General features: G+C 41.9%; 1 protein-coding gene across 1 annotated transcript in view; it reads left to right on the forward strand.

Moving 5' to 3' along the window:
- Positions 1 to 9,833: 9,833 nt before the first annotated feature.
- clint1a (clathrin interactor 1a) overlaps positions 9,834 to 26,663 on the forward strand; it is a 230,668-nt gene continuing 213,838 nt past the window's right edge. Inside the window, exon 1 of the mRNA XM_068043203.1 lies at positions 9,834 to 10,101. Within this exon, the coding sequence (XP_067899304.1) occupies positions 10,061 to 10,101 (41 nt within the window). The 5' untranslated portion in view covers positions 9,834 to 10,060. The remainder of the gene's footprint in view (positions 10,102 to 26,663) is intronic.

Consider the following 26,663-nt stretch of genomic DNA (forward strand, 5'->3'; position numbering starts at 1 on the left):
AGTCTCCTCCACTGAAAGTTAGCAGCCTTCCAGCAGCCATGCTGCAGCCACTGGGGTAGCACTGTGTAGGAGCACTAGTACAGGCAAAGGCACATGGAAGACATGGGTGGTTATGACCTAAGTATGCAATATGGAATTATGTCATTTATAAATTTGGTTTGGAATGCTTATTTTGTGGCAGCTTTTATTTTTGCATCATGGCATACGGATTCTGTGATGATCAGTGAGCGTGGGGCTGTTGGTGAATGGGGAATTAGGGTTGAGATTACTGGTATCACACTGGATGAGTTCTTCACAAGTAGCCCGGCCAGAAACTGGCTGTCTAGGTTGCCTCTTCCTGCTTCTACCTCCTCCTTCACCTCATGCTCCCCAGCATTTCGCTGTGTAGCTGGTGACAAGGGTTATCCCCTTAAAACGGCGAGGTTGTGCAGCATGCAGCAAACTACCATGAGTCTTGACATCTGCTCTAAAGGCCTGCTCAGGTCGGGGAAAAAGAACTCGACCCAAACCTGACCGAACCACAGTGGACCCGAGCCCCACCCAGCCTGAGTCCCTCCAATTTTGCCCCACGCCCGACCCAACCCAACCCGAGCCCAAGCTCTACCCCACCTGAGCCTGACCCGACCATCCCTTTACTTACCTTCCTACTTGGAACTTCCAGGAAGCTGCAGCGCGTGCGTGATGACGTCATAGAGACGTCACTCGCTCACTGCGCAGATTCAGTTCCCCGCTTGACATCCCGGACTCCCAGCTCAGGTAAGTTCTTTAATTTTAATACTTACCAGCAGAACACTTACCGTGTGTGTCTGGCCCGGCCCGGCCCGACCTGGACCTGGCCCAACCCAACCTGAGCCCAAAAGCTGGACCCGGAAGAGGGGCCCGACCTGACCCGAACCCGACACATATTGGGTAGCAGGCCTTTAATCTGCTCATCTGAGTAATGCAGGGTTGCTCCACAGGCTTTCATGCCAATGGTTTGCTCTGTCACATTTCATGTGGCAAATGGCTTCCATTGTATGCATGCTGCACAAATGTGTGGGGGTTGCCCACCTAAGTCATCAGCCATGAGATCAATGGATAGCCATAGTCACCCAGTTGCCTTTTGGTTTGCCATGGTGGCTCAAATACAGTGGACCACTGCAGAATGAAGGCATCATGATTACTGTCAGGATACCAGGCATTAACCAACATGATTTGCTGCATATGGCCACACATGTTGACGGAGTGGAATCCCTTTTAGTTCCGACATAGGGCAGAGTTGAAATGTGGTGTGCTATGCTGGAAAACGATGTGCTTGTAGCAAATGGCACACTTTCCATGAGGAAGGTTGCAATCATAGTGAAATCACTTGCTTGCTCTGCCTGCTTCTCCCTGGCAAGAAAGAATGAAATGTAGTCAGCACTCATTGATGATGTGGTTCGGGTGGTGTTGGATGAAAAGGGTTTTCTGGATAGGACACCAGGAAAAACTCCTTGCTCTTCTTCAAATAATCTTTTACATCCACCTGAGCAGGCAGACATTACATCAGTTTAACATCTCATCCGACAGCAGCACCTGCACTAAGGTGTCAGCCTAGATTAGGTGCTTGAGTCCATAGTGGGGCTTCAATCCATAGCCAGCCTTTTGATTCAGAGGTGACAGTGCTACCAATAGAGTTGACATGACACTTAAGGGTATTTACTTTTAAAACAGGGTACTATATATGTGTAATAAATAATACCTAATATGATGATTTATTCTGCTAAATGATTTATTATATATTACTATGCATTTGGGGTAAACGCATCTTGAAACCATAAGAACAATGTTACAACCGGGTGAGGAAGGGGTCTCAGTCTCACTTCTTGCCCCTTTCCTGGTTTGGCCGTAACAGGGTTTATTTTTTAAAACACAGTGATTTTAGCTTACCACCTCAGTGAGTCTTTGCTCACGGCACTCTAATTGTAATTGCGAATGAACCAATCAGACAGGTTTTCTTAGGTTTAATCAAGAACGATGTAAGTTTATTAGCCTTGTCACTCTAACTCGGTTAAAACCACTAAAATACACGATGCAACCATGCTTGCATTCATATGAGAGAAGCACACACACAAATAGATACAGAGGGGAAGAAAGAATTGGGGGGGGGGTGGTGGTGTGAAGTAGAGTTGACAATAAATGGAATTCAGTTGCTGTCTTATGTCTTTGATGTAATGTCCTTGGTTGAAGTTGAGGTCTTGGGGTTCTCACTGGGGCCAGTGCAAATTTCAAGCTTGATTCTTTGGTACCAGAAGGCCGAAGAGAGGTTTCAATTGTTTTCTTGGTGGTCACGTGTAAAGTCTTGAGGCTTACACTGCCACCGTGGCTTTCCTGGGACTTTGCTGGAGAGAGAGACAGAGACAGAGGGAGGGAGATCTTCCTTCTCCTTTCTGTTCAAATCGCTGTCTGATTCCTTTCTGTGTAGCACAATTCAAAAAAAGCCCCCAGTCTGGCTAGCAGGTAAGTCATGTGACCCTCTCTTTGCATGAAACAACAGATTCTGGGAGGGTTGTTGATTTCAAAGCTTCCCAGACACACTCGGTGGGGGGGGGGTGGAGTGCTGGGTCTTACACAGACAATATGTGGGTCATCACTATTGCCCAGACCAATCATGTTAATTGAATCAGTGGGCACTCCCATTGTCTCTCTATTCAACTGTCTCTCAGAATGCAAATGTACAATCGTGTTTGCAGCTGGTCAGCTCTGTTTTTTTTAAACAAGTTCTTTGCAATGTCTGGTAAAAAAGGTTCAAGTAGTGTCCCATATGACAAAATTAATATGTTTCCCTTTGGCGGGTGTGATTTCCATCACAACAACAACCATAGCACAACCAAAAAAAACCAAAATCTGGAGAATTAGGGAAAGGCCTTGGCATTTCTCTACAGACATAATAAAAAATATTAAAATTAACCATGATTACTTTTGATTTTTTAAAGAAAGCAGTTTGTTGAGACCTGTTTTTAAACAACATTCAATTTCTATGTTTGAGGCTTAACTGGGGTTGCTGGATGCATGTGAAACTGGAAGTGAGTGGTTTTACCACCTGTCTAGCTTCTAGGAATGTAGTAACAGGAGTTAGCCATTCATCCTTTCAAGCCTGTTTCACTATTCAACTAGATCCTGGATGAACCACCCACCTTGGCTCCATGACCTTTAATACTTAACAAACATCTATCAATCTCAGTTTTGCAATTTTCAATTAATGTGGCATCAACAGCTTTTTGTGAGAGAGAGTGCAAGATTGGCAGTACCCCTTGCATGAAGAAGTGCTTCCTTACAGCACCCCTGAACAGCCTAGTTCTAATTTTAAGGTTATGCACAGCTCCTCCCTGTTCTGGACTCTATCACCAAAGGAAATAGTTTCTCTACCTACCCTATTAATTCCTTTAATCATCTTGAACACCTCAACTAGATTACCCATTAAACTTTTCTACTCAAGGGAATACAAGCCTAGTCAATGCAACTGCCCTCATAATTTAATCCATTTAGCCTTAGTATAATTCTGGTGAATCTACACTGTACTCTGTCTAAGGGCAATATATCTTTCCAGAGCTGTGGTGCCCAGAAGTGAATGCAGTACTCTAAAAGGGGTCTAACTAGGGCTTTATATAACTGTAACATAACATCCATCCTTTTCTACTCTAGCACCCTTGAGATAAAGGTCAACATTCCAATAGCCTTTTAAATTATTTTTTGTACAGTGATTTCTATACTTAGATCCCTAAATCTCTCTGCTCCTCCACAGTTCTTAACTTCTCACCATTTAGAAAATACTCTGATCTATCTTTCTTAAGTCCAAAGTGGATGACTTCACATTTCTCCACAATGAACCCATCAGATAGATTAACTGAATGGACAAAACTATCAAAGTCACTTTGAGACTTTCTGCTCCCATCTACACTATGGGTTGTCTGTAAATTTCCAGAACGCAAATCAGATATCAAAGTTCCGCTTTTTAAAAAATATTTTCCGTCTTCCGATAAAGGCAATTATTTCTAAAGGTTTTGAATGAATCATCAACATCAACAAAGCAAACTTCAAAATTCATGTTGTACTATCCTACCATGTACATATCTGGTTTTCGACTTGGGAGAGAAAGTAAGCTAAAGTGGGAATCCATTCTTATTCCTTATATCCCTGAATAACACTCACTTTCGTTTAAAAATGCAAGTTAATTTGATACAAGTGCACACATAACCTGGAAAACCAGCAAAAGCTGAGTCACAGCTTAAAAAAAGCTGACAACTTCCAAATGGTCATAGCTATAAATTTATCACGTGAACAAAGAAATAATAGTATGGAAAGTGCAGTGGAGGTAATTTTGCCATTTACCATAAATACGTGTCCTCTGTTTGCCAACCCTTCTGCAACGAGAAACAGTTTCTCCTTATCTATTCTATCAAAACCATTCATGATTTTGAATACCTGCATCAAATCTTCCCTTAACCTTCACTATTCTAAGGATAGCAATCCCAGTTTCCTTTGGCTTGTCACATAATTGAAGTCTTTCAACCTTTGTACCGTGCTGGTAAATCTCATCTGAACCTTCTCTGAGGCCTTGACATCCTTCCTAAAGGATGCCCAGAATTTTTTTTTTTTTAGAGATACAGCACTGAAACAGGCCCTTCGGCCCACCGAGTCTGTGCCAACCATTAACCACCCATTTATACTAATCCTACACTAATCCCATATTCCTACCACATCCCCACCTGTCCCTATATTTCCCTACCACCTACCTATACTAGGGGCAATTTATAATGGCCAATTAACCTATCAACCTGCAAGTCTTTGGCATGTGGGAGGAAACCGGAGCACCCGGAGCAAACCCACGCAGACACAGGGAGAACTTGCAAACTCCACACAGGCAGTACCCAGAATTGAACCCAGGTCGCTGGAGCTATGAGGCTGCGGTGCAAACCACTGCGCCACTGTGCCGCCACAATACTCCAGCTGAGACCTAATCTGTGTTTTATAAAGTTTTAGCATGGCTTCCTTGCTTTCGTACACTGCCTCTATTTATAAAGCCAAGGATCTTGTATGCCTTTTTAAAAGCCTTCTCAACATGTCCTGCCACCTTCAAAGACTTATGTATATACAACACCAGGTCTCTGTGTTCCTGCAGTCTCTTTAAAGTTGTACCATTTAATTTATATTGCCTCTCCTCATTTGTCCTACCAAAATGAACACTTCTCTGCATTCAATTTCACCTGCTGTATCTGTCCTTGTTATCAGTCTATCTGGAATCTGTTAAATATTCTCCTTGTAGTTTACTACTTTTCTGAATTTCGTGTCATCTGCAAACTTTGAAATTATGCCCTGTACTACCCAAGTCCAGGTCATTAATATATACTAAGGCAGCAGCGGTCCCAACACGGACATCATTTAGAATTGGACACACATAATTGTATAGCAACAACTTTTGTCTCTGCCACAAACTCTGTTTCCTAGCCACCAACTCTATCTCTCTCCATGTCAACTATCTGAGGCTAAACCGGACTGTTTGCAACCTTGGTGTTGTACTAGACCCCGAATTGAGCTTCCAATCACATGTCCGCTCGATCGTCAAAACTGCATACTTTCACCTCCTTAACATCGCCCGATTCCACCCCTGCCTCAGCTCATCTTCTGCTGAAACCTTCACCCATGCCCTTGTTACCTCTAGACTTGACTATTCCAACAGGCTTCCATACATTTAAACTTATCTAAAACTCTGCTGCCCATATCCTAACCTGCACCACATCTCGTTCATCCATCACCCCTGTGCTTACTGACCTACATTGGCTCCTGGTCCAGCAACGCCATGATTTCAAAATTCTCATCCTTGTTTTCAAATTCCTCCAGGGGTTCACCCCTCCATCTCTGTAACTTTCTCCAGCCCTATAATGCTCAGAGATCTCTGTGCTCCTCCAATTCTGGCCTCTTGGCATTCCCAATTTTAATTTCCCCACCATTGGTGGCTCTGCTTTCACTGCCTTAGCCCTAAGCTCTGGAATTCTCTTCCGAATAAAATTATTTTTGTTATAATATATAAAATAATTTTAAAAATTCCTATATTTTAAATCTCTCAATTTCTCTTTCCTCCTTTAAGATGCTTCTTAAAACTTACCTCTTTTAACTGTCCTAATTACTCCTGTCAGTATCAAATTTTGTCTGATAATGCTCCTACAAAGTGCCTTGGGACGTTTATCTTAAATGTGCAAACTAAAGCAAGTTATTGTTATTTTTATGCTCGGACATTGTTTATTATTGCATACACACGCCTCATTTAGAATTGTATACACATCTTCCAAATTAGACATCCTCCCATTGAAATTTAGATTTGTTCCCTTTTTAGATTTTTATACATATATCCCTATTTAGATTTTGATACTGATTAGTACTGAGGGAGTGCCGCACTGTCACAAGTGTTTTTTCTTCATTAGAGCAGAGAAGGAAGATTAAGAGTAGGTAAAATCGAGCTGTTCAAAATTATGAGGGATTTTATTGAGGTAAATAGGGGGAAAAAAGAGTCAGTAACTAGGTGTGCATAAATCTAAGATCAGCACCAAATAAGGAAGGTAAAGCTTAGGTGAATTTTCTTTAATTATGTTGAATGTTATTGGAACATGGAATGTTGAGGTCAAAGCTGATCATAAAAGCTTTGAAAAGAGAAGTGAATAAACATTTGGAAAAGAACTTAAGTATGTATGAGGAAAGGCAGGATAAAGGAACAAAGTGGCTAGCTCTTCCAGAGTGCAGAGGCCCTGTGAGTCGAATGACCTCCTTCTGTGTTGTTAAATCCACATATTTTAACAATTCCTCCCTTATTTTACAAATATCCTAGTTCACCAGTTCATACAAGCAAATGTTCTTCCTCTGCAAATGCTGCCATTCTCCAACCTCCGATCTCCAATTCATACTACTATTTTCCTCATCTCCCAACATCACAGCACCATGATAAGACCTTCTTGACATTGCTCTAAGGCCTTCCTGTCTCCACTCCTCATCACAATTTGACTCCACCACCCTGCATCCCGTGCTACACTGAAGCTTTGCTCTTTCTCCCTCAAGTGCTTCATGATGACTTTTCTCACTCCTCCTATTTAACCAGAAGTGGTCTTGTGCTTTCTTCCATGCCACCTCTTGTGTCTTCCTCACTTCCTTCTTTCCCCATGAGCACCACTGTGGTGCTTTCCTATTTCCCTGTCACTGTCACTCCTGGGTTGTTCTTCCTTGATCAGTACCACTCCAAATCTCAGTTTAACCTCAGAACTGGAGAATTTTAGCTGTGAGGAAAGATTAGCTAAGCTGGTGTTGTGTGTTGTTTTGTTTGGAACCGAGGAGACTGACGGGAGATTTAATTGAGGTGAATAAAATGAGCTTTCTGGATAGAGTGGATGGGAAGGACCTATTTCGCTTAACAGTGAGGTCAATAGCAACAGCCATAGATTTAAAGTAATTGGTGGAAGGATTAGAGGGAAGTTGAGGATAAATCTATTTTACCCAGAGCATGGTGTGGGTCTGGAACTCACTGTCTGAAAGGGTGGTAAGGGCAATATACCTTTTAGCATTTCAAAAGTACTTGGATATGCACCTGAGGTACCATAACCTTCAAGGCTATGGACCAAGAGCTGGAAAGTGATATTAAGCTGGATAGCTGTTTTTCAGCTGGCACAAACACAATGGGCTGAATGGCTTCCTTCTGTGCTGTAAGTTTCCATGATTCCTGTCTCCCATTGATTGCTGCCAATAGACTCCCTCCATAGCACAGCTCCAGGGATCCTATTTCCTGTCATTGCTGCACTGATTTAGAATACAGTATTCAAAATTTTTACAGCAAATAAGAAACCCAGGGTAGCACTAATTTCATCCAGAAAAACAGAAATGTGGCCACAAAATGACTGTTGGCATCACATGCGGATGTTTGTTCTGTATCCAAATGTTACTCTTTAATAAAAGGTACTAAGCTACCTCCATTTGTTGAAATGGATTTGCAGTCACTTCACCATCTATGAGTTTTTATGCAGCAGCCTTGACTCAGTGGTACAGGGTGGGGATTCAAGCCTCTGTGCAGAGACCTGAGCACATAATATAGACTGAAAGTTCAGTGCATTGCTGAGGGAGTGCTGAACTGATGATGATACCATCATTCAATTTTTAACCACTTATAATCAGTTACTTACATTAAATTTACAAAATCAATTGAGAATTTGCTTGTGATTTTATGAAAAGAACTTCTTAAAAAAAGATATCTGCCACTGGTAACACTCTGAGGCAGAAACTCCACTCCAGAGACTTGGGCACATAATTTAGGCTGGCACTTAGGCATAATACTGAGGGAGTTCTGCATTGTTGGGAGAGCTGTCTTTCGGATGAAAAAATCATAGAAGTTTACAGTACAGAAGGAGCCAATTCAGCCCATTGTGTATGTGCCAGCGGAAAAACAGCTACCACCCTAATCCCACTTTCCAGCTACTGGTCTGTAGCTTTATAGGTTATGGTATTTCAAATGCATATCCAAGTACTTTTTAAAAACTAGGACGGGTTCTATCTCTACCAGCCCCTCAGTTCCAAACTCTACCACCCTCTGGCTGAAGAAAATTCTCCTTACCATCTGGCTGAAGAAAATTCTCCTCACCATCTCTCTAATCCTTCTCCCAATTACTTTAAATCTCTGCCCCTGGTTATTGATCTCTCTGCTAAGGGAAATAGGTCCTTTCATTCTACCTAAACTGTTCATAATTTTATTCATCTCAATTAAATCTCCCGTCAGCCTCCACAGTTCCAAAGGAAACAACCTCAGCCTATCCAATCTTCCCTCCCAACTCGAATTCTCCAGTTGTGAGGTTAAACTGAGGCCCCACCTGCCCTCTCAGATGATTGAAAAGATCCCAAGGCACCATTCAAAGAGCAGCGGAAGTCTGGCTGATACTTATTCTTCAACCAACACCCAAAATAGATGACGAAAACTAAATCCTGCAGATACTGGAAATCTGAACTAAAAACAGAAGGTGCAGGAAATACTCAGCAGGTCTGGCAGCATCTGTGAGGAGGGATCTTTCATTAGAACTGACATAGAAACAGATTATTTGGTCATTATTACAATTGCTGTTTGTGGGACCTTGCTGTCAGCTATTTGGTTGCCACATTTCCTACATAACAACAATGACCATACTTGAAAAGTACTTCATTGGCTGTAAAGCACTTTGGGGTGTCCTGAGGTCATGAAAGGAATAATATAAATGAAAATTCTTAGATCAGACTCAAAATTTTCTCAATGTAGCCCTGAATAAAATGACAGGTGTTCTTAGAATGAAAACTGATGATAAAATACATATTCAAAACATGTATAAAAGTTTCCAGAAACACAATCTGTCCCTGTACCCCCAGCTACAGCTTCTACTTGCGCGGGAGAGCAGGTTGGTCTGAGGGCCCAGGTGGTTTTTGAGACAATAAAAACAGGAAGTGCTATACTCAGCAGGTCTGGCAACATCTATGCAGAGAAAGGAGCAGAGTTAACGTTTCAGGTCTATGACCTGCCAGTTCTGATGAAAGACCACAGACCTGAAATGTTAATTTTGCTTCACTCTGCCAGATCTGCTGACTATTTCCAGCATTGCTTGTTTTTATTTCAGATTTCTATCAGCCGCAGTATTTTGGTTCTTTTGGGACATGTAGTTTTTCAGCGGCGGCAGAGCCGCTTGTTCTGGTGGGGTGGAGCAGAAGACTACAGCTCCCAGCATGCACTGCGCCCCGGCCGTTTACGGCGTGGCGCTCGCGCTGGAGAGCGGAAAACAGGGGGCGGGGCGCGAGCGCCGTGACGCAAAGCGTTTGTTGGAGCGCTGCGTGATGCGCTGACGTGTTGGTTGGTTGGTTACCGGGAGCTCGGCGGGGGCCTGTTTTTGTTCAGCAAGTCCTCGCTGCGAATTGTCGGCTTACATTACCTGAGCAGTGGTGGCGCCGGTGGGGAGTGGAGGGCCCCGACTGAGGGAGGGAGTGAGAGAGAATAAATCGAATTGCCGGACGGGGAGTGAGGCCGCTGTTGGAGCGAGAGGAAGCAAGGATGCTGAACATGTGGAAAATGCGCGAGCTGGTGGATAAGGCGTGAGTAGACGTTAACGTGCGATTACATTTAGCAGAAAGGCTAAAGTTGGCGGCGGCAGCGGCCGCTCCTTCAGGTCGGAGGCGACACGTCAGTGGGTGCGCGACGTCAGGCAAAGGCGCAGCCGAGCCACTGTCATGGCCTCTCCTGCCATGAGCTGAGTGACACATTCAGTCCCAACACCTCTCACTTCCCCGCCATCTCCCGAGCACTGATTCAACTTTACCCACTTCTAATGGGTTATTGTCTCTGAGATTTGCCAAAAGCAATGGCGAATTCGTTTTCAAACGTGCCTTACTTAAAATTGTTGTAAACTGACAAGCCTGGGCCCAGTGCTGGCACACTGAGGCTAAAGCTCCATTCCAGATACTTGAACACATAATCTAGGCTGGTACTCCAGTGCAGTACTGTCTTTTGTGTTGTCTTTTTAGAGGTGCCGTATTTTGGACGAAACGTTAAAATCGAGGTCCCCTTTGGTCCTCTCAGGTGGGCGTAAAAGATCTCCCTGGTGTCTTGGCCAATCTTTATTTCTTAGCCAACATCGCTAAAAGGCAGGTTATCTGATCATCTATCTCATTGTTTTTTCCAAGACTTTGGTGTGTGCAGATCAGCAGCCCCTCTGCCCACATAATAAAGGATGATACCTCAGAAGTAATTTATTGGAAGTGAAGCGCTTGGGGATGTCTGTCTAAATGCAGATTATTTCATTCTTTTCACTTACCTCATTGTCGTGTTTCAAAGGTTACCTGGAATTTTTGTGAGGAGGGGAATTGCTTTGAGCGATCCCATCTGTTTACATTTGGGTTTACTTGTTTGCAATGACTGAATTTCAAAGCCTAGTTTTGTTATCTGATGACAGGGTTTTTCATAGTACTTTGTACATCACGTTCCAAGATTATGTTGATCTTTCTCTTAAAGCTGCAAACCACTGGTCTGATTTGTAGATTATTGGTAGAGACTTGGTTTTGCACCAGGCAGAATAAGTAGAGTTTCAAAGTTGGTCGAGTTAGACTCAGTTGGAGCAGTAATTGTTTGTTATTGAATTTACAATGACACCTTATTTTAATCTATCTAATTCTGAAAAATAAACTCAACACCTCGAGTTTACATCAGTGTCAATGTTTCCAGTTGTAAATTTCATAACAGTTTTTTGATGCTACTATTGCCTCTAACCGTAGCACCTACCCAACTCAAATATTTGGGAGCTTGCTGTGTGCAAATTGGCTGCCACATTTCCGATATTACAACAGTGAGTACATTTTAAAAGTACTTCAATAGCTGTAAAGCACTTTGAGACATTCGGTGATCGTGAAAGGTGCTATATAAATGCAAACCTTTTCTTTTTCCATGGTATTTAAGAAAAATCTATTTACTGTTCTCTCATTACTGAATTTTTTTGAGCCAAATTTAAGAGTTTGCGATTGCCCAAAGCACCTTCTTGGTGCTTGAAGTGTCCCTGTCTGTATTCACCAGCAAGTTAGATAGCAATTAAGACTTTTAACCGTCATATCATTTTCCCAAGGTTGGAAAGTCTTCAGACCATTGTACCACGCAGGTTTTGTTATTGGTAATTAATCAGTAGTATGTATAATTTACTGATCTTCCCTATTGTGTGTTTCTCTGCTGTATTTAGGGTTGCCACATTGACTGGTTTTGGATTGTACAACCCTGTTTTTATTTTATGCAGGCTATATGGAAACTTTCTAAAATGTAAACCAACATCAAGCCTGAAAAAATGGAGCAGTTAATAGCAATTTTAATTCTGACTGCTTTTTCATAAAGATGCTATTGTTTTAAAGAGTTATACTGTGAAAATATAAACAAATGTATTCAGTTATATTTGGTTACATTGGCATTTGAAAATATGAGCATGTATGACATTTTGTATTTCCAGGAGTTTTTCAACAAAGCATTGATATCACAAAATATTTACTTGAGATGACTTTCAGAAAGTGACATACTATGTATATTACTTTACACAGTTTACATATCAGAAAAAAGATGGGAATTTGGTTAGGTTGTTTACGTGATGATGTAAACTATGAAAATGAAACGCCTGCAAACTAACTTCATTAGTGTCATAAACGCAATGATAATTCTCTTTTATTCCATCCCCCCCCTTCAAGGTGCCGAGTCAAGACAGGGCATAGTTCTACATTCACTAGAAGCCCTGTAGGATATTGTTTAAAAGGCTAGTCTTCATTTGTGAGAAGCTAGTCAACTCTGGAGAACATTATAACTCAACCCAGTTCAGTAAGCGTGATCAACCTATTCCACAGGGGAAGGCACCACATTTCAGCACCCAACATCCTCGTGCCCACATTCCAGCACAGTGACCTGGATTTTTTTCTTTGTGCAGCAAGCACAGATCTGCTTTAAACATTCACTCCTTTGCTGGTAGAAATACAGTGGAGCTCATTTATCAGAGGAAAGAGAAAAAAAGTAACCCAAGACAAGTAGTAATTGCCCAATCAACTGTCTCAAACAATTGAGTGATTTCAGGTCCTATGGTTTTTCTGCTTCACAGTATGAAACTATGATAGTTCAAGAAGAAACAACAAACCAAAATTGCGGCTACATGATGTTTATATGTATGAGTGGTTTTTTTAAAACTTAAACACCGCCCGCCCTTTCCCACCGCCATCACTGTTAAATTATCTGCTTTGGGTCGAGAGTAGCTGAGCAATACAGATCAGGAAGCTCTGTAATCTCTGGGCTGTGCTGACTTAGCTGATCTCAGCTGGAGCAGCAATATTTGTCCTGCAGTTGGCCTCGATGCTCCTCAGTTAGAAAAGGGATAAATGGCCAGAGATCCTGGACATCATTGATGTCTAGTGGGTGCTGCTGGAAGATTGGGGTTCTAAAGTTGCATTTACTGTATATATTCATATGTGAAGAGGTTGACTGTTACACAGGAAAGAGTCAGTACCTTCTGGAGTGAAGAATGGGAGAAAATTGATGGTAAAAAGAGTAATTTAAAAAAATAGCATTATGTTGAAGTGTTACTTGTTGGATTGTCTAACATTGCATTGTTTGCTATGGTTAAGGGGATAAGTCGCCTGTTGATTTGAGTCCTGCTTGCTGCTGTCATTTAGATATTGGAAGCAGTGTAGTGTTCTTCACTGTTACAGATTTACTATTACCTCAGCAAGATTATAATGTTGTAGATATGCTTCATCACTGAGAGGAGGAATTTTGACTGGCTGAGAGTTCATTTTATAAAGGAATGCTTTCTTTTTCTTTTTTTCTTTTGGGCCTCCTTATCTCGAGAGACAATGGATACGCGCCTGGAGGTGGTCAGTGGTTTGTGAAGCAGCGCCTGGAGTGGCTATAAAGGCCAATTCTGGAGTGACAGGCTCTTCCACAGGTGCTGCAGAGAAATTTGTTTGTTGGGGCTGTTGCACAGTTGCGCCTTTTAAAAATTCAGGTAATGTGCAGTACTTAGGGCTAAACAGAAATAGTTGAAGGGGGAAAGAATACATTCTTGAGCAATAATGGATGTGTGTATACTGAACAACGCGATTAGACTGGAACGTAGACAAATCTGGTTAAGTCCAGCAGTTCAGTTTGTTCTTGCAAGACGTGCTTGCAGACCTCGATGGTTCTTTCTATGCAAATCAGACATGATGCGTAAACTGGCCCTTCCTGTTTCAAAATTGAAATGGTGCAGTCTTGTAAAATAGCAGGCACTTGGGGTCATCACCATTTAAGTTTTGGACTGCTTAGTCTGTTTCTTAAGCAGGGCCAGGAAAACCTCAAAAATGTGAACATTGTCTGTTTTTTAATCTTTCAAATATACTTTTAACTCACTTTTGAGTCTTATAATGTGGTGGCATTGATTATTAACATTATTAGGTAAACTTATTCCTAAGAAACCTTAATTAAGAAAGCAAATATCATAACTTGAACCATTTCCCTGCGTCATTAGTTTTTAACTTATTGAAAGGTGGTGTGGCCCTACATGAGGGAAACAATTAAAAAAAAAAGTTCCAAATTCAATAGCTATTTAAAGTTGTGGACTAACCAGAAGAGAATAAATCTACAGTACTGTAGAGAACAGCCACCAGACCCTTTTGTAATTACGTTTTTTTTAATAATGGAAAATCTTGAATGGATTTCATTTATAGCAGTTAAGTATCACCTCAAAGTTTTGGTGTTGCTCTTTCATTTAAGTCACAGGGAACCAAGCAGAGCACATAGAACATGTCAGTGCTTTTATTTTTAATTATCTCGATGCTGTATTATCAAGCTCTGCTTTAAAAAAAAAGACATGGATTTTTAATTTTTATGCTTCTATCTATATTTACATATGGGGTTCAGTTAGTTTACATTGTGCTGTCATACATTGATATCTAACAAGTGTATAATGATCAAGCTGTATGTACTGTTAATTTTTAAAATGGCTTCCAAAGACTGCATCAGAAGGTGTAACTTTAACTTTGCTTTTTTGCCACAGCTGGACCTTCTTCCCCTCCCCTCCCAGTAAACATTGGTTCTTCCCTCTGCGTCCATTCTACTTTTACCTCAACCCACCCTCCAGATTCTGGAGTTGATCTTCTTTGATCTGTTGATGGTGATGCGATTTGTGCATAATTTGAACATAATATGCTGCAGATGGAAATTCCTAATGTTGTGATAATCTTGCAAGATCAGGAAACATCACCGAGTATGTAGCAGCATCAAACTGGAGCAGAGAGTGATGAAAAGGACCAAGTGAGGCAGCAAAACAGGTTTTATTTTTGCTGACTGCTTAACAAAAATGTAGTCTCAATTTTCCTGTAAGCCTGGTATTGATGAAAGGAAAGTTAGAAGGATCCAGCATTATTGCTATCTCCTGTACCTGATCCTTTCCGATTCATACCTGTAGCGTCGCTGAAGTGGTTTTAAGGGCGCTTGGTGACACCACGGCACTTTAGTTTATGATTTTAAAACCAGGCACTTGCTAATGAGTGTGCAGCTATTGCACGCAAAAAACAAAAATGCATTCAGTTGCCTGATTTTTTTTAAAAAAAGGAACTGCTAAGATGCTGGCTATTGATTCCAAAAGGACATCAATCTTAAGGTGTGTGGCAACTTTTCTTGTGCAATTCTGTCAGTCTTTTTTTTTCATTCATGGGATGGGGGCATCGCTCGCTATGCCAGCATTTATTCCCCATCCCTAATTGCCCTTGAGAAGGTGGTGGTGAGCCACCTTCTTGAATCACCGCAGTCCACGTGGGGTAGGTACACCCACAGTGCTGTTAGGAAGGAAGTTCTAGGATTTTGACCCAGTGACAGTGAAGGAATGGTGAGATCCTTCTCTCTGGAAGGCTACATGCAGTATATCAGTAGACTTTCCATTGCCCATTCGGCATGCTTTCTCAAAATATATATTAAGCTGCCTCATACAGGATCTTCCTACACACCGTTGAAGTTAGTGTCGCTTGCCATTTGTTAAGTTATCTCCAAATAGATCATCATTAAACTTATTCCAGATGATTTATTCCATTATTTTTCCAGTTATTGATGTAAGGCTGATGGGTTTCTATATTTTGTTGCCTTTTTTGAAAGTATATAGCATGTTGGCTTGTTTCTAATCCTGTGGGTGTGTGCCTGATTTCAGTATTCAAATAGTTATTTTTGTTGAGTGTTAATTAACTGCTCGCAACCCTAGAATATTATGACATTGAGAGCTGAGTTGGTTGATATAAAGGATGGCTTTGAGATCTGCTGCATGGGAGAGATGCAGTCTTCGCAAGATTGTGTGTGGAATGAGACCATAATTGCTGGCATGTAAGACAGAGCTTCTCGCTTTGTTACAAGAAATATGAGCTACTGCATTTAGACCTCCATATTCGGTATCTGTCCAGATGTTTGAACAGCACACTAGCCATAAAAATTCATATATCACCCCACCTGCCTGCAAAGCATTCTATCAAGCATTTTTAAAAGGTGGGCCAGTTGGTTCAAAAAAAATTCTGTCACTTGTGTACAGAAGTTAAAATACAAAGTTAATAATTACTCAACCGAATCAAGATTGCTGAATCATGTTTTGGAATTTGTTCCAGGTACTGAAAGGCTTCCTATGCTCCCTGCAGTCACCAGGACTAAGTCCTTGTTTCGTTTGCCTCTGAATCCTATGGCCCTGTTGAGTATTAAAATAAACTTCTGTTCTTGTCTGTTTCATTTGGTCCATTCTAACTGTTTGTTTCTGCTACTCTTTGAGCAATTAACTTGGTTTTTGGCAATTCACAGCTTTCAAAAATGGCTGTTTACTTACATCACACATCGCATGAGAGTATGCTTATTCAAACCTGTCTTTAATATTTGAGATTGAGCATACAGGGTTTTTATTTTTTTTTAAATTGAGAAACCTTGTTCTTCCAACAAGACTAATATGCCAGGAACTCACAAACTTTAAAGTGAGTAAGCAAGATTATTTCAAATACAGTCACTGTTATGTTGGTAAATATGGCCGCCAAATGATGCACAAGCCAATTCTACTAAAAAGGAAATGCATGATGACTTAATTTGTTTTTTGTGGTGTCGCTGAGGGAGGAGTGTTTTCTGAGGCACTAGGACAACTTGCTGCTCCTCTTTGAATACTGGTAACCTTTGCGCAGATATAGCCTTGGTTTAATGTTTCATCCAATAAAGGGTTCCAGGATGAAACATTAGAGAGGACAGGGAGAGACAAATAGCACTAGAGTAAAGAACAGTTCAGAGAAAAAGGGATCAGAATGAGGGGGAAAAATGCAAAAAAGTCTCAGATGAGTTTGAAGTGCATATACATAAATGCAAATAGCAGGTTAAATAAGGTTGGTGAACTCCAGGCAAAGGTCACTAATGGGACAATGTTATAACAATGACAGAGACCTTTTTTAAAGAAGGGGAGGACTGGGAACTTAATATTTCTGGCTACAAGGAATTCAGGAAAGAAAGGTGAGTGGCAGTATTGATCAAAGAAACTATTATCTCACTGGAAAGGGGTGAAATAGCTGAATGGTTAAAGAGAATCTATTTGGTTTAAATTCTGAACCATAGAGGAGTTGTTGCCTTGCTGGGTGTATACTGTAAGCCTTCAAATAGTGGGAAGGAGATAGAGAAAGATGCTCTCTTAGTGATAATGGGGGACTTCAGTTATACCAACATAGACTGGAAAAGTAACTGTGTAAAGAGCAAGGGGTCAGGAATTTCTGAAATAAAAACAGAAAATGCAGGAATTGTTAAGCAGGCCTGGCAACACTTGTGGAGAGAAACAGTTAACGTGTCAGATCTGTGAATTCTTGAAATGTGTACAAGATAACTCTTGATCAGTGTGTTTGCAGCCCAATGAGGTAGAATCGAGATCTAGTTCTGGGGAATGAAGTAGAGCATGTTTCAGTGCAGAAGCATGTGGGAAACAGTGGTCATTAGGTTTAGAAGAGTTATGGAAATGGGCAAGGTGCCTTCAAGTGTAAAAATACTTTACTGGAGAAGGGCTAACTTCAGTGAGTTAAAAAGAGTTCTTCCCCAGCCTGAATACAAAAGTACAGAGAAGATTTTAAAAAGGGAGTAAGAGGGGCAAAGAGAGCACATGAAAATAGATTAGCACCTAATATAAAAGGGAACCTATGAGATTAAAGGGACAGTGGCAGCGTAGATACAGAGTTGGTTAAGAGACAGAGTAGTGGTGAATGGTTTTTTTTTAGACTGGAGGCAAGTATAAAGTGGTTTCCCCAGGGGTCATTATTAGGACCACTTCTCAGGTGTGCATGATATAATTCCAAAGTTTGCACTGAAACATAATTTGGAAATGTAATCAGCAGTGAGCAGGAAAGCAATAGACTTCAGGAAGGTGTAGATTGGTGAAATGGACAAATACATGGTAGGTGAAATTTAGCACAGGGAAGTGTGATAGATTTTGATAGGAAGAATCAGGACAAGCAATAGAAAGGAAATGGCACAATTTTAAAGAGGTTGCAGGAACATAGAAACCAGGTGGCAGGCAAAGTTGGGAAGGCTGTCTTTATTCAAAAAATAATGGTATCCTTGGCTTTATTAATGGAGGCATATAGTACAAAAGCAAGAAAGTTATGCCAAACTTTTATAAAACATTGGAACTTATAAAACATTACAACTGAAATATTGTATTCAATTCTGGGCACCACAATTTAGGAAGGATGTCAAGGTTGTGTCGAGGGTGCAGAAAAAATGCATCAGAAAGGTACCGGGTGAGGAACTTCAGTTAAGTGGAGAGACTGGAGAAGCTGTGGCTGCTGAAGCTGTGGCTGCTGTAGAACAGAGAAGGCTAAGATAAAATTTCATCGAAATGTTCAAAATCATGAAAGGTTTTGATGCAGTAAATAAGGACATAATGTTTCCAGTGGCTGAAGGATTGGTAACCAGAGGACATAGATTTAAGGTGATTGGCAAAAGAATCAGAGGTGACATGTGGATACATTGATTTGGAATGCAATGTCTTAAGGGATACCGGAAACAAATTAATGTAACTTTCAAAAAGCGATTATAGAATCGTACTGGATAGAAGGAGGCCATTTAGGCCATCGAGTTTGTTCTTTAGAAGAGCAATCCAGTTAGTCCCACTCCCCATCTTTTTCACCATGTCTCTGCAATTTTTTTAAAAAGTATTTATTCAATTCCCTTATAAAAGCTACTATTGAACCTTCCTCCACCATCCTATCAGGCAGTGCATTCCTAATCCTAACCACCTGTTGCATTTAAAAAAAAAAGGTTTTTCCTGATGTCACATCTTTTGCTAGTTACCCTAAGTCCGTGTCCTCTGGTTAAAATGTAAAAAAAAAGACTTGTGTTTATATAGCACCTTTCACAACCTCAGGACGTCCCAAATGCTTTGCAGGCAAAGAAATACTTTTGAAGTGTAGTCACTGTTGTATGCAGGAAAGGTGACAGCTAAAATAAAAGCAAAATACTGCGGATGCTGGAAATCTGAAATAAAAACAAAAAATGCTGGAAATATTCAGCAGGTCTGGCAGCATCTGTGGAGAGAGAAGCAGCGTTAACGTTTCAGGTCAGTGACCCTTCTTCAGAACTGGCAAATATTAGAAATGTAAAAGGTTATAAGCAAGTAAAGTGGGGGTGGGGCAAGAGATAACAAAGGAGGAAGTGTAGATCGGACAAGGTCACAGAATAGCTGACCAGAAGGTCGTGGAGCAAAGGCAAACAATATGTTAATGGTGTGTTGAAAGACAAAGCATTAGTATAGATAGGCTGTTAACGGACTGAAAATTGAACAGCCGCAAGTACAACCATGAAACAAAACAGTGGGTAAGGAAACTGAACAAACTAAGATGAAATAAAATAAACACAAAAAAAAGGAAAAAGAAAAAAAAATTAAAAATAAAAGTAAAATGGGGGGCCCGTCATGCTCTGAAATTATTGAACTCAATGTTCAGTCCGGCAGGCTGTAGTGCCTAATCGATAAATGAGATGCTGTTCCTCGAGCTTGCGTTGATGTTCACTGGAACACTGCAGCAATCCCGGGACAGAGATGAGAGCAGGGGGGAGTGTTGAAATGGCAAGCAACCGGAAGTTCGGGGTCCTGCTTGCGGACTGGAAACTGTCGACGAGACATTGGTCATCTCCATTTCTCTGCCCCCCTCACTCACTCTAACCTGTCCCCCTCTGAACCTGAGGCACTCCGTTCTATCAGGTCTAACCCCGACATGGTCATCAAACCTGCAGACAAGGGTGGTGCTGTTGTTGTACGGCGTACCAACCTCTACCTTGCAGAGGCTCAGCGCCAACTCTGACGCTACTTCCTACCTCCCTCTGGACCATGACCCCACCAAAGAACATCAAGCTACTGTCCACAGGACTGTCACTGACCTCATCTCCTCTGGAGGTCTTCCCTCTGTAGCTTCCAACCTCATAGTCCCACAGCCACGGACAGCCCGCTTCTACCTCCTTCCCAAAATCCACAAACAGGACTGTCCTGGCAGACCCATTGTGTCGGCCTACTCATGCCCCACTGAACTTATTTCTTCCTATCTTGACTCTATCTTTTCTCCTCTGGTCCAGTCTCTTCCCACCTACATCCGTGACTCTTCTGATGCCCTACGTCATTTTGACAACTTCCAGTTTCCTGGCCCCAACCGCCGCCTCTTCACTATGGACGTCCAATCTCTCTACACCTCCATCCACCACCAGGACGGTTTGAGGGTTTTCCGCTTCTTCCTTGAACAGAGGCCCAACCAGTCTCCATCCACCACCACCCTCCTCCGCCTGGCTGAACTTGTTCTCACATTGAACAACTTCTCCTTCAACTCCACTCACTTCCTTCAAGTAAAAGGTGTTGCTATGGGTACCCGCATGGGTCCTAGTTATGCCTGTCTTTTTGTGGGATATGTCGAACATTCCTTGTTCCAGTCCTACTCAGGCCCCCTCCCCCAACTCTTTTTCCGGTATATCAATGACTGTATCAGTGCCGTTTCCTGCTCCCGCCCCGAACTGGAAAACTTTATCAATTTTGCTTCTAATTTCCACCCTTCTCTCACCTTTACATGGTCCATCTCCGACACTTCCCTTCCATTCCTCGACTTCTCTGTCTCCATCTCTGGGGATAGGCTGTCTACCAATATCCATTATAAGCCCACCGACTCCCACAGTTACCTCAACTAGACTTCTTCACACCCTGCCTCCTGTAAGGACCCCATTCCATTCTCCCAGTTTCTCCGACTCTGATGCATCTGCTCTGATGATGCTACCTTCCATGACAGTGCTTCCGATATGTCTTTTTCCTCATCCGAGGATTCCCCCCCACTGTGGTTGACAGGGCCCTCAACCGTGTCCGGCCCATTTCCTGCACTTCTACCCTCACCCCTCCTCCTCCCTCCCAGAACCGTGGCAGGATTCCCCTTGTCCTCACTTTCCACCCCATCAGCCTCCATATCCAAAGGATCATCCTCCGCCATTTTTGCCACCTCCAGCATGATGCCACTACCAAACGCCTCTTTCCCTCCCTTCCCCTGTCAGCATTCTGAAGGGATCGTTCCCTCCGTGGCACCCTGGTCCACTCCTCCATTTCCCCCACCACCTCATCCCCATCCCACGGCACCTTCCCCTGCAATCGCAGGAGGTGTAATACCTGCCCATTTACTTCCTCTCTCCTCACTATCCCAGGCCCCAAACACTCCTTTCAGGTGAAGCAGCGATTTACTTGTACTTCTTTCAATTTTAGTATACTGTATTCGCTGCTGACAATGTGGTCTCCTCTACACTGGGGAGACCAAACGCAGATTGGGTGACCGCTTTGCGGAACACCTCTGCTCAGTCCGCAAGCAGGACCCCGAGCTTCCGGTTGCTTGCCATTTCAACGCTCTCCCCTGCTCTCATGCCTCACATCTCTGTCCTGGGATTGCTGCAGTGTTCCAGTGAACATCAACGCAAGCTCGAGGAACAGCATTTCATTTACTGATTAGGCACACTACAGCCTGCCGGTCTGAACATTGAGTTCAATAATTTCAGAGCATGCCGGGCCCCCCATTTTACTTTTATTCTTAGTTATTTTTTTCTTTTTCCTTTTTAAAATATTTTTTTGTGTTTATTTTATTTTATTTCATCTTAGTTTGTTCAGTTTGCTTACCCACTGTTTTTTTCATGCTTGTGCTTGCGGCTGTTCAATTTTCAGTCCATTAACAGCCTATCTGTACTAATGCTTTGCCTTTCAACACACCATTAACATATTGTTTGCTTTTGCTCCACGACCTTCTGGTCAGCTATTCTGTGACCTTGTCCTATCTACACCTTCTCCTTTGTTATCTCTTGCCCCACCCCCACTTAACTTGCTTATAACCTTTTACATTTCTAATATTTGCTAGTTCTGAAGAAGGGTCACCGACCTGAAACATTAACTCTGCTTCTCTCTCCACAGATGCTGCCAGACCTGCTGAGTATTTCCAGCATTTCTTGTTTTTATAACGTGACAGCTAATTTGCACACAGGCAAGCTCCCACAAACAACAATATGATAACCTGATAATTTTTTTTGTGATGTTAGATGACTCCCCTGCTGTTCTTTGAAATAGTGCCATAGGTTCTTTGATGCCTCGTGGGAGGGCCGATAGAGCCCAGTTTAACGTCCCAGCCAAAAGATAGAACCTCCGATATAGCAGCAATCCCACAGTACTGTACTGAAGTGTCAGACATGATTGTTGTGCTCCAGATTTGGAGAAGGACTTAAACCCGCAACCTTCTTACTCAGGCGAGAGTGCTACCAACTGAGCCAACCTATTGACCCTTCAACCACTGGAAACAGTTTCTTTGTATTTATTCTACCTAAACCCTTCATGATTTTAAACACCTCTTTAAAAAAAAAATCTCTTCTCGTCTTCTTGGCTGTGAAGAGAGAATTGGACAAATATGTGAATGGAAAAAAAAATTACAGGGCTATTGGAATAGAATGGGGAGTTGGACTAATTAGATAGCAGTATGCGCAGGTACTATGGGCTGAATGGTCATCTTCTTTGGTTGTATCATGCTTTGATACAACAATCAAAGACTGCCTATGCATTGCAATGCCAGAGTCTAGATTATGTACCCAAGTCTTGGAGTGACAGTTGAACCCATAATCTCTTGATTCAGTGGCGTGTTTCAGAAAATCACCTGCAGTGGCTTCTCTTCCTGCTCCTGCACTGTTACCTCTGGTATCCCCCAAGGATCTACCCTTGGCTCCCTCCACCCACCCCCCACATTTCTCATCTACATGCTGCACCTTGATGACATCATCCAAAAGCACAGCATTAGTTTCCACATGTATGCTGATGACACTCTCCTCGACCTCACCACCACCTCTCTCGACTCCTCCACTGTTGCTAAATTATCAGACTGTTTATCCGACATCCAGGACGGGATGAGCAGAAATTTTCTCTTAATAAATATTTGGAAGACTGAAACCATTGTTTTTGGTCCCCATTCCAAACTCCGTTCCCTAGCTACCAACTCCATCCCTCTCCCTGGCAACAGTCTGAGATTAAGCCAGTCTGTTTGCAACCTTGCTGTCACATTTAACTCCAGGGTGGGCTTCTGAACTCACATTCGTGCTGTCACTAAGACTGCCTATTTCCACCTCCATGACATTGCTTGACTTCACCCTGTTGCAGCTCATCTGCTGCTGAACCTCTCATTTATGCCTTCATTACCTTCAGGCTTAGCTATTCCAATGCACTCCTGGCTGGTCTCCCACATTATACTCTCTAAACATGAGGTTATCCAAAACTGCTGCCCGTGTCTTAACTCGCACCATTGCCTGTTCCCTTACCACCCGTGCTCACTGAACTACGTTGGCTCCCAGTCAAGCAACGTCTGGATTTTAAAATTCACATCCTTGTTTTCAAATCCCTCCATGGCCTCGCCTCTGTCTATCTCTGTGTAATCTCCTCCAGCCCCACAACCCTCCAAGATATCTGTGCTGCTCTAATTCTGGCCTCTTGTGTATCCTCAATTTTAATTGCTCCATCATTAGTAGCCCTGCCTTCAGTTGCCTAGGCCCTAAGCTCTGGAATACCCTTCCTACACCTCTCTTCCTCTCCACCTCACTTTTCTCCTATAAAACACTTCTTAAAACCTACCTCTTTGACCAAGCTTTTGGTCCTCTGACCTAATATGTCCTTTTGTGGCTCAGTATCATACTTTGTTTTATCATGCTCCTATGAAGTGCCCTGGGATGTTTTATTATGTTAAAGGCACTATATAAATATAAATTGTTGTTTTACCAGGTCTTCCCCACGCTGAATCTTAATGTACTTTGGAGTTGACATTAGTGCTGCTATTGCGTGTGAGACTTGTGTGTCAGAAATAGGTGATGGAAGCATCCCTCTATGGCCAATGTAACAACAGCTTCAAATAAATTAGAATTCCACAATTTTGAGGTCTCAATTACATTATAGTGAGGAGAAGGAGCATGTAGGATGGCATACTTGGAAATTATGAGGAACATAAGCTGGAATTTCGTGGTCATTGGCGAAGTGACGCTTTTCATTGTTGACCTTGAAGAAAGCTGTTCCTCAAGCCTCTTCCGCCATTCAGTGATCTGTGGCCTAATTCCATATACCCGCCTTTGCCCCAAAATCCCTTAATACCTTTGGCTAATAAAGCTCTCAATCTCAGTTTTAAAATTAAGAATTGATCTAGCATGAATTACCATTTGCTGAAGAGTGTTCCAAACTTCTACCCCCCCTCATTTCATTCCTGAAAGGCCCGGCTGTAATTTTTTAACTGGGCCTTCTCGTCCTGGACTCCCCAACTGGCAGAAATAGGGTAGATTTGGGGAAACTATCTTGAAAACTTCAATCAAATCACCTTCTAAAGTTCCAGGAAATGCAACCCTAGTTAGTTTAATCTCTCTTTTAATTGTGTTGTTTAATTATATGCAGGTGGAGGGTGTTAATTGGGGTCGGTCTTGAGCACTTATAAGGAGACACTATGACTGGTGGAAGTTTTGAGTAAGGAGCTACATGTTTGTAATCCTTTTTACTCTGTACAATAAATGTAATACTGAGGAAAGATTGGCTCCAGCATCACCCTTCAACAACAAGCTTTCTGGAATTTAACACTCGTAGCTTAACCCTTGGAGTCCAGGTACCATTCTAGAAAATCTACGCTGCATTCCCTGCAAGGCCAGTATATGCTTTCTAAGATGTGGTATCCAAAATGTTCACAGTACTCCAGGTGTAGTCTAACCAGGGCTTTGTGTAGCTGAAACATGACTTTTATTCTTGTCCTGCAGATATAAAGGCTGGCTTTCCATTCGCCTTTTTAATTATTGTCTGTACCTGTTAATGACATTTTAATGATCTCTGTACCTGGACCTCCACTGTTTCTAGCTTTTCACCATTTAGAAAGCACCCTGTTCTATCCTTTTTAGGTCGAAAGTGGATGGCATCACTTTTGCCTACATTGAAAACTAGTTGCCACAGTTTTGCAATCATTTGATCTGTCAATACCTCTGCAATTTTATGCTTCCATTTACACTTCCTACAGTACTGCCTTTGTCTTGCCTTTGACGTTCTCCTCCATCTAGCAGTGCTACTTGCTTTCTGGCAGAGAATGTTGCATCATGATCAGGAGTTGGAAAACCTGTGTGCTTTTTTTAATGAGACTGTGGCACATTATGTTGAATCTCATGCTTTAAATGCACATTGTGGTGGTAGAATTAGAGTATTACTGACACTACCACTTTACACTTGGCATTCTGTTTATGCTATGTTTGATAATTCAGGATTTTTCACAGAAAAAAGATTTGCATTTATATGGTGCTTTTCACAGGATTTCCCAAAGTGCTTTACAGCCAGTGAAGTGCTTTTGAAATGTAGTCACTGTTGCAATGTAGGAAATCTGGCAGCCAATTTGCACACAACAAACTCCTGCAAACAGCAATGAAATAAATTACTAAATCATCTGGTTTAGGTGTTAATTGAAGGGTAAATTTTGACCAGGACACCTGCTGTTCTTGGAAATAGTGCCATGGAATGTTACACGCCCACCTGCGAGGGCAGACAGGGCCTTGGTTTAACACCTCATCTGAAAGATGGCATTATCTGACAGTGTTACGCTGCCTCAGTACTGCACTAGAGTCAGCCTAGAATTTTGTGCTCAAATCCTGGAATGGGACTTGAACCTAAAACCTTCTGACTCAGAGGCAGGAGTACAACCACTGAGCCATAGCTGACATTCAAATAAACTGTCAACCTATTTAATAATATTGCTAGTGAAGATGAATCCACTCTAAGGATAGGATTACCAATATTACAAAATAGTGCTTAATCATTGTGAATTTTCAAGTCTTGATCATGTCATGCAAAACTACCATAAATTGGAACAATTTTTTGTCCCAAAAGTGTCCTTTTTTGCATGTTCTTTGCACTCTCATTGTGCTGGTTGTGAAGCTGCCTTGAAAGAGCATTTGCATTTGTGTTTAAACTGATGGTTTAGAAATTCTGTTTTAAGAAATAAATTTCTTTGCACAATTTTACCAAGTTTTCATGCTGCCAGGAACAAGGGTACTGGGCTCTGCTGTGTACAAGAGAACAAGCGCACAGGACTGGTTTAGTGTGTTGTGTTATTGAAACCAGTGGCCTTGACCTGAAGAAATTTGAATGCATGATCTAGGCTGGCAGTGCACTACTGAACAAGTGTTGCATGGGCAGAAGTGTCACCTTCCAGTTGACATCAAAATAAAGTCTGTATGCTTGATATAATGCAAATTATTACATAGCGCCTTTAACATAGGAAAATGTCTTGACACTTCAAAGCATACAGTGCTACATAAATGCAAATTTGTTCTTGCATTATTTTTTGCAGGATAAGGAAGCTGGATTTAATGGTATAAATGCTTACTTTAGCTCAAAGACATCTGGGATAAAACAGTGCCAGTTTAAAAGCATCTGAATAGTAGTCGGTGTTCCTTTTCTACATCATGTGAGCAGTGAACGATGATCCTTCCTTTTAGAAATTATAGCTGTACCCTTTATTGTGGGTTTCCAGGACGACAACTGTTGACTGACTTTTCCAGTTTGTCAGGACTGGGCTTGGTTTTTGATTTGTCTAGCAGTAGATAGCATGACTGA

The sequence above is a fragment of the Heterodontus francisci genome, chromosome 12, assembly GCF_036365525.1.
Source record: "Heterodontus francisci isolate sHetFra1 chromosome 12, sHetFra1.hap1, whole genome shotgun sequence".
NCBI lineage: Eukaryota > Metazoa > Chordata > Chondrichthyes > Heterodontiformes > Heterodontidae > Heterodontus > Heterodontus francisci.